This window comes from Argiope bruennichi, chromosome 4, assembly GCF_947563725.1.
Source record: "Argiope bruennichi chromosome 4, qqArgBrue1.1, whole genome shotgun sequence".
In the NCBI taxonomy this organism is placed as follows: Eukaryota; Metazoa; Arthropoda; class Arachnida; order Araneae; family Araneidae; genus Argiope; species Argiope bruennichi.
In genome coordinates, this window is record NC_079154.1 from 128,488,749 (window position 1) to 128,502,805 (window position 14,057).

General features: G+C 35.8%; 1 protein-coding gene across 1 annotated transcript; it reads right to left on the bottom strand.

Moving 5' to 3' along the window:
- On the bottom strand, positions 1–1,065 carry LOC129966443 (piggyBac transposable element-derived protein 4-like). Its single transcript, XM_056080867.1, has one exon. It carries the CDS (start codon positions 1,063–1,065, stop codon positions 1–3), a length of 1,065 nt encoding a protein of 354 aa, XP_055936842.1.
- Positions 1,066–14,057: the final 12,992 nt, after the last annotated feature.

Here is a 14,057-nt window from a genome sequence, read left to right on the forward strand (position 1 = left end):
TTATTTTTTCGGATTGTTCCCACAAGTGTAATTTTTTTTCTTCAATAGGTCTTTTGCTAAATCATAGCTAGTGTACCAATTGTCAACAGTTAGGTTGCGTCCTGAATTGAAAATAGGTTCTAGTAATCTCTTTACAATTTTGTCTGGGCCATTTTCAACGTTATATGGTCCTGCTGGTTGAATTCCTGCATAAATCTCTAGGTTCCATGTATAAAATGTTCTCGCATCTACCAAGGCAAAAATTTTTATTCCATATTTGGCTGGTTTATTTGGCATGTACTGTCGAAATGAACACCTTCCTCTGAACGGTTCTAATTTTTCGTCGATTGTCACATATTCTCCAAGAGTTTGAACTTTTTGACAATTTGCGACGAACATTTCAAAAATATTTCTGATGGGAGCAAGTTTATCCACTTCTCTTCTAGAAGAACGATCTCTTATATCATCAAATCTGACACACCTCATCAGAAATAAAAAACGTTTATATGACATAGTACGGTGGAATATGTCAATTCCTGTTCCATCAGTAGCCCAGAGGTCCTTTACATTTACATGGGAAGATTTGTGCAGTCCACCAAAATAGAGAAGTCCTATAAATGCCTTTATTTCAGAAATTTTTGTAGGATGAGCGTCTCTTTCACTTCCAAATTTACATGCAATTGATCGAATAAAAATGTTCGTGCACTCGACAATAATTGATATCATACTTTCATCAATCAGAAATGTCCAAGAATTTATTGGCGAGGATACATTTTTTGTTTCGCCAATATTTCCAGGCAGTTTTGAAATGATATTGTGAGCAGGAGTTCTCACATTTTTCCTTGGCTCCTTTTTATGCCATATCGTTTTACCGTCTTTCCCAACGTAATCATCGGTGGATTCACAAACGTACACTTCACTGTCTGAATCTAGCTCCTCTTCTGAATTCGATAAATGATCACTAATTAATTCTTCATCAACAATTTCTTCATATTCCTCATTAAGAGATTTTTCATCTGTTGAAACTTCCGCTAATAATTTTTGTAATCTTTCGCATTCCTCTTTATAACTCAAGTATCGAGACATTATTGCGACCGTCTCCACTGCTTACAAAAACAGCTGTGCGAACGCTCGCATCGGGCTTTTGAGGCCCGCGCAGCTGTTTCTGACAGCAGGTGTTCCATTTTCCAAGAAACGAGAGGGGTGAAATTCCTAGAATGACTGGGGTCAGGTGGCAAATGACCTTGAACGCAGCTACTGGGGAACTTGAGTTTCTACGCTGAAAAACCGATTTTCTGCAGAATTTTTTTCAAGCGCTCGGGCCTCTGAGGCCCGACGCGCGCGCTCGAAGGGTTAAAAAAAAGAAAAATATATAAAAACATTTGTCGGCTTCGAGTCTCGAACTGAAAACCTGCAAATCTAAGTGCCACACTCTGCCGATCCAGCCACCAAGCCTCGTAACCCGAGATTTTCTGAAAGGTCTAAGATTCTCATTACGGCTGCCCAGCAAAATTTTATATACGGTGTCAATCTGGTCTAAAAGCACAATTTTTCGTCGATTGTCACATATTCTCCAAGAGTTTGAACTTTTTGACAATTTGCGACGAACATTTCAAAAATATTTCTGATGGGAGCAAGTTTATCCACTTCTCTTCTAGAAGAACGATCTCTTATATCATCAAATCTGACACACCTCATCAGAAATAAAAAACGTTTATATGACATAGTACGGTGGAATATGTCAATTCCTGTTCCATCAGTAGCCCAGAGGTCCTTTACATTTACATGGGAAGATTTGTGCAGTCCACCAAAATAGAGAAGTCCTATAAATGCCTTTATTTCAGAAATTTTTGTAGGATGAGCGTCTCTTTCACTTCCAAATTTACATGCAATTGATCGAATAAAAATGTTCGTGCACTCGACAATAATTGATATCATACTTTCATCAATCAGAAATGTCCAAGAATTTATTGGCGAGGATACATTTTTTGTTTCGCCAATATTTCCAGGCAGTTTTGAAATGATATTGTGAGCAGGAGTTCTCACATTTTTCCTTGGCTCCTTTTTATGCCATATCGTTTTACCGTCTTTCCCAACGTAATCATCGGTGGATTCACAAACGTACACTTCACTGTCTGAATCTAGCTCCTCTTCTGAATTCGATAAATGATCACTAATTAATTCTTCATCAACAATTTCTTCATCTTCCTCATTAAGAGATTTTTCATCTGTTGAAACTTCCGCTAATAATTTTTGTAATCTTTCGCATTCCTCTTTATAACTCAAGTATCGAGACATTATTGCGACCGTCTCCACTGCTTACAAAAACAGCTATGCGAACGCTCGCATCGGGCTTTTGAGGCCCGCGCAGCTGTTTCTGACAGCAGGTGTTCCATTTTCCAAGAAACGAGAGGGGTGAAATTCCTAGAATGACTGGGGTCAGGTGGCAAATGACCTTGAACGCAGCTACTGGGGAACTTGAGTTTCTACGCTGAAAAACCGATTTTCTGCAGAATTTTTTTCAAGCGCTCGGGCCTCTGAGGCCCGACGCGCGCGCTCGAAGGGTTAAAAAAAAGAAAAATATATAAAAACATTTGTCGGCTTCGAGTCTCGAACTGAAAACCTGCAAATCTAAGTGCCACACTCTGCCGATCCAGCCACCAAGCCTCGTAACCCGAGATTTTCTGAAAGGTCTAAGATTCTCATTACGGCTGCCCAGCAAAATTTTATATACGGTGTCAATCTGGTCTAAAAGCACAATTTTTTGTCGATTGTCACATATTCTCCAAGAGTTTGAACTTTTTGACAATTTGCGACGAACATTTCAAAAATATTTCTGATGGGAGCAAGTTTATCCACTTCTCTTCTAGAAGAACGATCTCTTATATCATCAAATCTGACACACCTCATCAGAAATAAAAAACGTTTATATGACATAGTACGGTGGAATATGTCAATTCCTGTTCCAGCAGTAGCCCAGAGGTCCTTTACATTTACATGGGAAGATTTGTGCAGTCCACCAAAATAGAGAAGTCCTATAAATGCCTTTATTTCAGAAATTTTTGTAGGATGAGCGTCTCTTTCACTTCCAAATTTACATGCAATTGATCGAATAAAAATGTTCGTGCACTCGACAATAATTGATATCATAATTTCATCAATCAGAAATGTCCAAGAATTTATTGGCGAGGATACATTTTTTGTTTCGCCAATATTTCCAGGCAGTTTTGAAATGATATTGTGAGCAGGAGTTCTCACATTTTTCCTTGGCTCCTTTTTATGCCATATCGTTTTACCGTCTTTCCCAACGTAATCATCGGTGGATTCACAAACGTACACTTCACTGTCTGAATCTAGCTCCTCTTCTGAATTCGATAAATGATCACTAATTAATTCTTCATCAACAATTTCTTCATCTTCCTCATTAAGAGATTTTTCATCTGTTGAAACTTCCGCTAATAATTTTTGTAATCTTTCGCATTCCTCTTTATAACTCAAGTATCGAGACATTATTGCGACCGTCTCCACTGCTTACAAAAACAGCTATGCGAACGCTCGCATCGGGCTTTTGAGGCCCGCGCAGCTGTTTCTGACAGCAGGTGTTCCATTTTCCAAGAAACGAGAGGGGTGAAATTCCTAGAATGACTGGGGTCAGGTGGCAAATGACCTTGAACGCAGCTACTGGGGAACTTGAGTTTCTACGCTGAAAAACCGATTTTCTGCAGAATTTTTTTCAAGCGCTCGGGCCTCTGAGGCCCGACGCGCGCGCTCGAAGGGTTAAAAAAAAGAAAAATATATAAAAACATTTGTCGGCTTCGAGTCTCGAACTGAAAACCTGCAAATCTAAGTGCCACACTCTGCCGATCCAGCCACCAAGCCTCGTAACCCGAGATTTTCTGAAAGGTCTAAGATTCTCATTACGGCTGCCCAGCAAAATTTTATATACGGTGTCAATCTGGTCTAAAAGCACAATTTTTCGTCGATTGTCACATATTCTCCAAGAGTTTGAACTTTTTGACAATTTGCGACGAACATTTCAAAAATATTTCTGATGGGAGCAAGTTTATCCACTTCTCTTCTAGAAGAACGATCTCTTATATCATCAAATCTGACACACCTCATCAGAAATAAAAAACGTTTATATGACATAGTACGGTGGAATATGTCAATTCCTGTTCCATCAGTAGTCCAGAGGTCCTTTACATTTACACGGGAAGATTTGTGCAGTCCACCAAAATAGAGAAGTCCTATAAATGCCTTTATTTCAGAAATTTTTGTAGGATGAGCGTCTCTTTCACTTCCAAATTTACATGCAATTGATCGAATAAAAATGTTCGTGCACTCGACAATAATTGATATCATAATTTCATCAATCAGAAATGTCCAAGAATTTATTGGCGAGGATACATTTTTTGTTTCGCCAATATTTCCAGGCAGTTTTGAAATGATATTGTGAGCAGGAGTTCTCACATTTTTCCTTGGCTCCTTTTTATGCCATATCGTTTTACCGTCTTTCCCAACGTAATCATCGGTGGATTCACAAACTTACACTTCACTGTCTGAATCTAGCTCCTCTTCTGAATTCGATAAATGATCACTAATTAATTCTTCATCAACAATTTCTTCATCTTCCTCATTAAGAGATTTTTCATCTGTTGAAACTTCCGCTAATAATTTTTGTAATCTTTCGCATTCCTCTTTATAACTCAAGTATCGAGACATTATTGCGACCGTCTCCACTGCTTACAAAAACAGCTATGCGAACGCTCGCATCGGGCTTTTGAGGCCCGCGCAGCTGTTTCTGACAGCAGGTGTTCCATTTTCCAAGAAACGAGAGGGGTGAAATTCCTAGAATGACTGGGGTCAGGTGGCAAATGACCTTGAACGCAGCTACTGGGGAACTTGAGTTTCTACGCTGAAAAACCGATTTTCTGCAGAATTTTTTTCAAGCGCTCGGGCCTCTGAGGCCCGACGCGCGCGCTCGAAGGGTTAAAAAAAAGAAAAATATATAAAAACATTTGTCGGCTTCGAGTCTCGAACTGAAAACCTGCAAATCTAAGTGCCACACTCTGCCGATCCAGCCACCAAGCCTCGTAACCCGAGATTTTCTGAAAGGTCTAAGATTCTCATTACGGCTGCCCAGCAAAATTTTATATACGGTGTCAATCTGGTCTAAAAGCACAATTTTTCGTCGATTGTCACATATTCTCCAAGAGTTTGAACTTTTTGACAATTTGCGACGAACATTTCAAAAATATTTCTGATGGGAGCAAGTTTATCCACTTCTCTTCTAGAAGAACTATCTCTTATATCATCAAATCTGACACACCTCATCAGAAATAAAAAACGTTTATATGACATAGTACGGTGGAATATGTCAATTCCTGTTCCATCAGTAGTCCAGAGGTCCTTTACATTTACACGGGAAGATTTGTGCAGTCCACCAAAATAGAGAAGTCCTATAAATGCCTTTATTTCAGAAATTTTTGTAGGATGAGCGTCTCTTTCACTTCCAAATTTACATGCAATTGATCGAATAAAAATGTTCGTGCACTCGACAATAATTGATATCATAATTTCATCAATCAGAAATGTCCAAGAATTTATTGGCGAGGATACATTTTTTGTTTCGCCAATATTTCCAGGCAGTTTTGAAATGATATTGTGAGCAGGAGTTCTCACATTTTTCCTTGGCTCCTTTTTATGCCATATCGTTTTACCGTCTTTCCCAACGTAATCATCGGTGGATTCACAAACTTACACTTCACTGTCTGAATCTAGCTCCTCTTCTGAATTCGATAAATGATCACTAATTAATTCTTCATCAACAATTTCTTCATCTTCCTCATTAAGAGATTTTTCATCTGTTGAAACTTCCGCTAATAATTTTTGTAATCTTTCGCATTCCTCTTTATAACTCAAGTATCGAGACATTATTGCGACCGTCTCCACTGCTTACAAAAACAGCTATGCGAACGCTCGCATCGGGCTTTTGAGGCCCGCGCAGCTGTTTCTGACAGCAGGTGTTCCATTTTTCAAGAAACGAGAGGGGTAAAATTCCTAGAATGACTGGGTTCAGGTGGCAAATGACCTTGAACGCAGCTACTGGGGAACTTGAGTTTCTACGCTGAAAAACCGATTTTCTGCAGAATTTTTTTCAAGCGCTCGGGCCTCTGAGGCCCGACGCGCGCGCTCGCGGGTTAAAAAAAAGAAAAATATATAAAAACATTCGTCGGCTTCGAGCCTCGAACTGAAGACCTGCAAAACTAAGTGCCACACTCTGCCGATCCAGCCAACAAGCCTCGTAACCCGAGATTTTCTGAAAGATCTAAGATTCTCATTACGGCTGACCAGCAAAATTTTATATACGGTGTCAATCTGGTCTAAAAGCACAATGCTAAGAATACGAATGCATTCTGCGCATAAGCGTGAACTCGGCAACTAAAATTTGGAATAAATATAGAAATTTTTTTTAATTAAATTCTATTTTTGACATATATGACTTGGAATAATTCACTTTATCTGTAGGAATGATGGAGAAAATTGGTTAAAATAAATTTAAAAATAAAAGAAAAATATATAAAAGCATTCGTCAGCTTCGAGCCTCGAACTGAAGACCTAGAAAACTAAGTGCCACACTCTGCTAATCCAGCCACCAAGCCTCGTAACCCGAGCTTTTCTGAAAGGTCTAAGATTCTCATTACGGCTGTCCAGCAAAATTTTATATACGGTGTCAATCTGGTCTAAAAGCACAATGCTAAGAATGCGAATGAATACTGCGCATGTGCGTGAACTCGGCAACTAAAATTTGGAATAAATATAGAAATTTTTTTTAATTAAATTCTATTTTTGACGTATATGACTTGGAATAATTCACTTTAACTGTAGGAATGATGGAGAAAATTTTTATAATAAATTTAAAAAAAAAAAGAAAAATATATAAAAACATTTGTCGGCTTCGACTCTCGAACTGAAGACCTGCAAAACTATTTGCCACACTCTGCCGATCCAGATACCAAGCCTCGTAACCCGAGATTTTCTGAAAGGTCTAAAATTCTCATTACGGCTGTCCAGCAAAATTTTATATACGGTGTCAATCTGGTCTAAAAGCACAATGCTAAGAATGCGAATGAATTCTGCGCATGTGCGTGAACTCGGCAACTAAAATTTCGAATAAATATAGACATTTTTTAAAATTAAATTCTATTTTTGACGTATATGACTTGGAATAATTCACTTTAACTCTAGGAATGATGGAGAAAATTAGTTATATTAAATTTAAAAAAAATATATATATAAAAACATTTGTCGGTTTCGAGCGTCGAACTGAAGACCTGCTAAACTAAACGCCACACTCTGCCGATCCAGCCACCAAGCGTCGTAACCCGAACGCTTCTCAAGGGTCTAAGAGTCTCATTACTACGGTCCAGTAAAATTTTATGTAAGGTGTCAATCTGGTCTAAAAGCACCACGCTAATAATACGAAAGAATTCTGCTCATGGGCGTGAACTTGACTTGTAAAATTTCGAATAAATATCGAAATATTTTGATATTAAATTCTATTTTTGACGTATATGATTGGTAATCATTATATTTATGTCTAGGAATGATGGAGAAAACTGGCTAAAATGAATTTTAAAAAAAATCTATACTTATAATAAAGCTCAATGTGTGTGTGTGTGTGTGTGTTGGCGCTCTAGAGGCCAGGTCATTTGACATACAGCTATCTAGTTTGGTACATGTATACCTTAGAGGTCGGGAATGTGCACCTGGGGTCCCTTTTTTTGAAATTTTAATTATTAATTAAAAACTAACTTTCCCACCAAAAAAATCTTCCATTTTCCCCACCGCCAACTTTTCAGCCAAAAAAAAATCTTCCATTTTTCCCACCGCCAAATGAGTAAGGCTTCAGTTTCTTTTTTCACCCAACAGTAATGAGGCTATTGTTTATATTTTTTGACGGATTATTTTAAACGATTCTGTTTGTTTTCTTAATGTTTTATGCATTTAAAATTAAACATTGTTAATTAATCCATGTTTCAGATTCATTCTGAAGTACTTTTGAATTAAAATAACACAGAATAAAGCAAATTAAAAATGTATAATCTGCATAGCGTTACCCCAACTGGCGTAGAAAAATTCACGCATTACCGTTACCTAACTGGCGAAGAAAATTCACGCATGCGCATTGTTCTGATGGTTGTCATGACAACCACTTTCAACGGATGATTTAAATTATTTTTAGGTTAGTTGCATGCTTTTGTAAGTAAATTGTATTTATGTTAGTTATATATTTTTTGTATAGGCTTATAGTTTTAAGTGCATCGTTTTTTAAGTAGTTTTATTTAAACCTGTTTTAGACCGATTATTTTAAACGATTCATTTTATATTCTTAGTGTTGAATGCATTTAAAATTAAACATTGTTAATGAATCGATCTGTTCATGATGAATCTGAGAAAATTTTGTTGACAAAGTCTTGAGATATTACATAAATTCTTTATATTCTTTAGTGCCCATAAAGTTTAAACGCTCAGTGACTCTATTATCAGTAATCATATTATTAAAAAAATGCTTTGTTTCAGTAAAAAATATTATTATATTAATTGCAGATTAATCATTTACACTTTAATTTAAAGCATAAATTCTACGAGGGGTAACAGAAAATTAGAGAGATACATATCAAGTTATGACTGAAGGCCTTTATAATATTATGAGTAAATTATATGACTATCAAAATTTGAAGTTTTAAAATATTTTGCTGAAGAATCTATTAAAGTTGGAATTGCATAAAATATTTAATTATTAAAATTTTAAGGAACATTAAGATTGGCGAACCGGCTGGTCGCCAAAGGCGGCAAGTATATATATAAACGTAACAGTCGGCTTCGAGCCTCGAACTGAAGACCTGCAAAACTAAACGCCACACTCTTCCGATCCAGCCACCCAGCCTCGTAACCAAAGAGCTTCTGAAGGGTCTAAGAATCTCATTACTACTGTCCAGTAAAATTTTAAATAAGGTGTCAATCTGGTCTAAAAGCACAACGCTAATAATACGAATGAATTCTGCGCATGTGCGTGAACTTCACTCGTAAAATTTCGAATAAATAAAGAAATATTTTGATATTAAATTCTATTTTGACGTATATGATTGGTAATCATTATATTTATGTCTAGGAATGATGGAGAAAACTGGCTAAAATAAATTTTAAAATATATATGTATATATATAAAATATTTGTCGGCTTCGAGCCTCGACTGAAGACCTGCAAAACGAAGCACCGCACTCTACCGACCCAGCCACCAAACCTCGTAACCCGAGAGCTTCTGAAGGGTCTAAAAGTCTCATTACTACTGTCCAGTAAAATTTTAAATACCGTGTCAATCTGGTCTAAAAGTACAACGCTGATAATACGAATGAATTCTGCGCATGTGCGTGAATTTCACTCGTAAATTTCGAATATATATAGAAATATTTTGATATTAAATTCTATTTTTGACGTTCATGATTTTGAATTATTCACTTTATCTCTAGGAATGGTGGAGAAAACTTTTCTAAAAAAATAAAAAAAAATTTATATATAAAAATAATTGTCGGCTTCCAGCTTCGAACTGAAGACACGCAAAACTACGCGCCACACTCTGCCGATCCAGCCACCAAGCTTCCTAACCCGTAAGCTTCTGAAGGGTCTAAGTGTCTCATTATGACTGTCCAATAAAATTTTAAATACCGTATCAATCTGGTCTAAAAGTACAACGCTGATAATACGAATGAATTCTGAGCATGTGCGTGAATTTGACTCGCAAAATTTCGAATAAATATAGAAATATTTTGATATTAAATTTTATTTTTGACGTATCTGATTTGCAAATATTCCTTTTAACACTAGGAATAATGGAGAAAATTGGATAATATAATTTAAAAAAATAAGAAATATATATAAATGTATTTCTCGCCTTCGATACTCGAACTGAAGACCTCGAAACTAAGCGTGACATTATGACGATCCAGCCACCATGCCTCGTAACCCTGGAGCTTCTAAAAGGTCTAAGACTCTCATTACGACTGTCCAGTAAAATTTTAAATACGGTGTCAATCTGGTCTAAAAGCACAATGCTAGGAATACGAATGAATTCTGCGCATGTGAGTGAATTTGACTCGTAAAATTTCGAATAAATATAGAAATATTTTGATATTAAATTCTATTTTTGACGTATATGATTTGGAACCATTCAATTTATCTCTAGGAATGATGGTGAAAATAGGCTAAAAAAATAAAAAAGAAAGAAAAAAATCATATAAAAATATTCGTCGACTTCGAGCCTCGAACTAAAGACCTGCAAAACTAAGCGAAACACTCTGCCGATCTAGCCACCAAGCCTCGTTGCCCGGGAACTTCTAAAGGCTCTAAGAGTCTCATTACGACTGTCCAGTAAAATTTTAAATACGGTGTCAATCTGGTCTAAAAGCAGAATGCTAAGAAAACGAATGAATTCTGCGCATGTGCGTAAATTTGACTCGCAAAATTTCGAATAAATATAGAAATATTTTGATATTAAATTTTATTTTTGACGTATCTGATTTGGAAATATTCCTTTTAACTCTAGGAATAATGGAGAAAACTGGATAATATAAATTAAAAAAATAAGAAATATATATAAATGTATTTCTCGCCTTCGAGACTCGAACTGAAGACCTCGAAACTAAGCGCCACACTCTGATGATCCAGCCACCAAGCCTCTTAACCCGGGAGCTTCTGAAGGGTCTAAGACTCTCATTACGACTGTCCAGTAAAATTTTAAATAAGTGTCAATCTGGTCTAAAAGCACAATGCTAAGAATACGAATGAATTCTGCGCATGTGCGTGAACTTGACTCGTAAAATTTCGAATAAAGATAGAAATATTTTGATATTAAATTCTATTTTAGAGGTATATGATATTTAATCATTCAATTTATCTCTAGGAATAATGGAGAAAACTGGATAATATAAATTTAAAAATAAAAGAAATATATATATAAATATTTCTCTTCTTCGAGACTCGAACTGAAGACCTCGAAACTAAGCGCGACACTATGACGATCCAGCCACCATGCCTCGTAACCCTGGAGCTTCTAAAGGGTCTAATACGCTCATTACGACTGTCCAGTAAAATTTTCAATACGGTGTCAATCTGGTCTAAAAGCACAATGCTAATAATACGAATGAATTCTGCGCATGTGCGTGAATTTGACTCGTAAAATTTCGAATAATGATAGAAATATTTCGATATTAAATTCTATTTTTGACGTATATGATTTGGAACTATTCAATTTATCTCTAGAAATTATGGAGAAAATTGGCTAAAATAAATTTTAAAAAAAAGAAAGAAAGAAAGAAAATCATATAAAAATATTTGTCGACTTCGAGCCTCGAACTGAAGACCTGCAAAACTAAGCGAAAGAATCTGCCGATATAGCCACCAAGCCTAGTTACTCAGGAGCTTCTAAAGGCCCTAAGAGTCTCATTACGACTGTCCAATAAAATTTAAAATACGGTGTCAATCTGGTCTAAAAGCAAAATGCTAAGAATACGAATGAATTCTGCGCATGTGCGTGAACTTGACTCGCAAAATTTCCAATAAATATAGAAATATTTAGATATTAAATTCTATTTTAGACGTATATGATATTTAATCATTCAATTTATCTCTAGGAATAATGGAGAAAACTGGATAATATAAATTTAAAAAAATAAGAAATATATATAAATGTATTTCTCGCCTTCGATACTCGAACTGAAGACCTCGAAACTAAGCGCGACACTATGACGATCCAGCCACCATGCCTCGTAACCCGGGAGATTCTAAAGGGTCTAAGACTCTCAATACGACTGTCCAGTAAAATTTTAATAATGGTGTCAATCTGGACTAAAAGCACAATGCTAAGTATACGAATGATTTCTGCACATGTGCGTGAACTTGACTCGTGAAATCTCGAATAAATATAGAAATATTTTGATATTAAATTCTATTTTTGACGTATATGATTTCGAATTATTCAATTTATATCTAGGAATGATGGAGAAAACTGGCTAAAATAAATTTTAAAAAAAAAGAAAGAAAAATATATAAAAATATTTCTCGGCTTCGAGACTCGAACTGAAGACCTGCAAAACTAAGTGCCATTCTCTTCCGATCCAGCCACCAAGCCTCGTAACCCGTTAGCTTCTAAAGGGTATAAGATTCTCATTACGACTGTCCAGTAAAATTTTAATAATGGTGTCAATCTGGTCTAAAAGCACAATGCTAGAATACGAATGAATTATGCGCATGTGCGTGAATTTGACTCGCAAAATTTCGAATAAATATAGAAATATTTTGATATTAAATTCTATTTCTGACGTATCTGATTTGGAAATATTGCTTTTAACTCTAGGAATAATGGAGAAAACTGGATAATATAAATTGAAAAAACAAAAAAAGAAAAGAAAATAAAAGTATTTCTTGGCTTCGAGATTAGAACTGAAGACCTCGAAACTAAGCGCGACACTATGACGATCCAGCCACCATGCCTCGTAACCCTGGATCTTCTAAAGGGTCTAAGACGCTCATTACGACTGTCCAGTAAAATTTTCAATACGGTGTCAATCTGGACTAAAAGCACAATGCTTAGTATACGAATGATTTCTGCACATGTGCGTGAACTTGACTCGTGAAATTTCGAATAAATATAGAAATATTTTGATATTAAATTCTATTTTTGACGTATATGATTTCGAATTATTCAATTTATATCTAGGAATGATGGAGAAAACTGGCTAAAATAAATTTAAAAAAAAGAAAGAAAAATATATAAAAATATTTCTCGGCTTCGAGACTCGAACTGAAGACCTGCAAAACTAAGTTCCACACTCTTCAGATCCAGCCACCAAGCCTCGTCACCCGTTAGCTTCTAAAGGGTATAAGATTCTCATTACGACTGTCCTGTAAAATTTTAAATACGGTGTCAATCTGGTCTAAAAGCAGAATGCTAATAATACGAAAGAATTCTGCGCATGTGCGTGAACTTTACTCGTAAAATTTCGAATAAAGATAGAAATATTTTGATATTAAATTCTATTTTAGACGTATATGATATTTAATCATTCAATTTATCTCTAGGAATAATGGAGAAAACCGGATAATATAAATTTAAAAAAAAAAGAAATATATATAAAAATATTTCTCGGCTTCGAGATTCGAACTGAAGACCGGCGAAACTAAGCTCGACACTATGACGATCCAGCCACCATGCCTCGTAACCCTGGATCTTCTAAAGGGTCTAAGACGCTCATTACGACTGTCCAGTAAAATTTTAAATACGGTGTCAATCTGGTCTAAAAGCACAATGCTACGAATACGAATGAATGCCGCGCATGTGCGTGAATTTGACTCGTAAAATTTCGAATAAATATAGAAATATTTTCATACTAAATTCTATTTTTGACGTATATGATTTCGAATTATTCAATTTATCACTAGGAATGATGGAGAAAACTGGCTAAAATAAATTTAAAAAAAAAAGAAAGAAAAATATATAAAAAAATTTCTTGGCTTCGAGACTGGAACTGAAGTCATGCGAAACTAAGCGCCACACTCTGCCGATCCGGCCACCAAGCCTCGTAATCCGAGAGCTTCTGAAGGGTCTAATATTCTCAATTACAATCTAATATTACAATTCAAAATTTTAAATACGGTGTCAATCTGGTCTGAAAGCACAATGCTAAGAATATGAATGAATTCTGCGCATGTGCTTGAACTTGACTCGTAAAATTTCGAATAAATATAGAAATATTTTGATATTAAATTTTATTTTTGACGTATCTGATTTGCAAATATTCCTTTTAACACTAGGAATAATGGAGAAAATTGGATAATATAATTTAAAAAAATAAGAAATATATATAAATGTATTTCTCGCCTTCGATACTCGAACTGAAGACCTCGAAACTAAGCGTGACATTATGACGATCCAGCCACCATGCCTCGTAACCCTGGAGCTTCTAAAAGGTCTAAGACTCTCATTACGACTGTCCAGTAAAATTTTAAATACGGTGTCA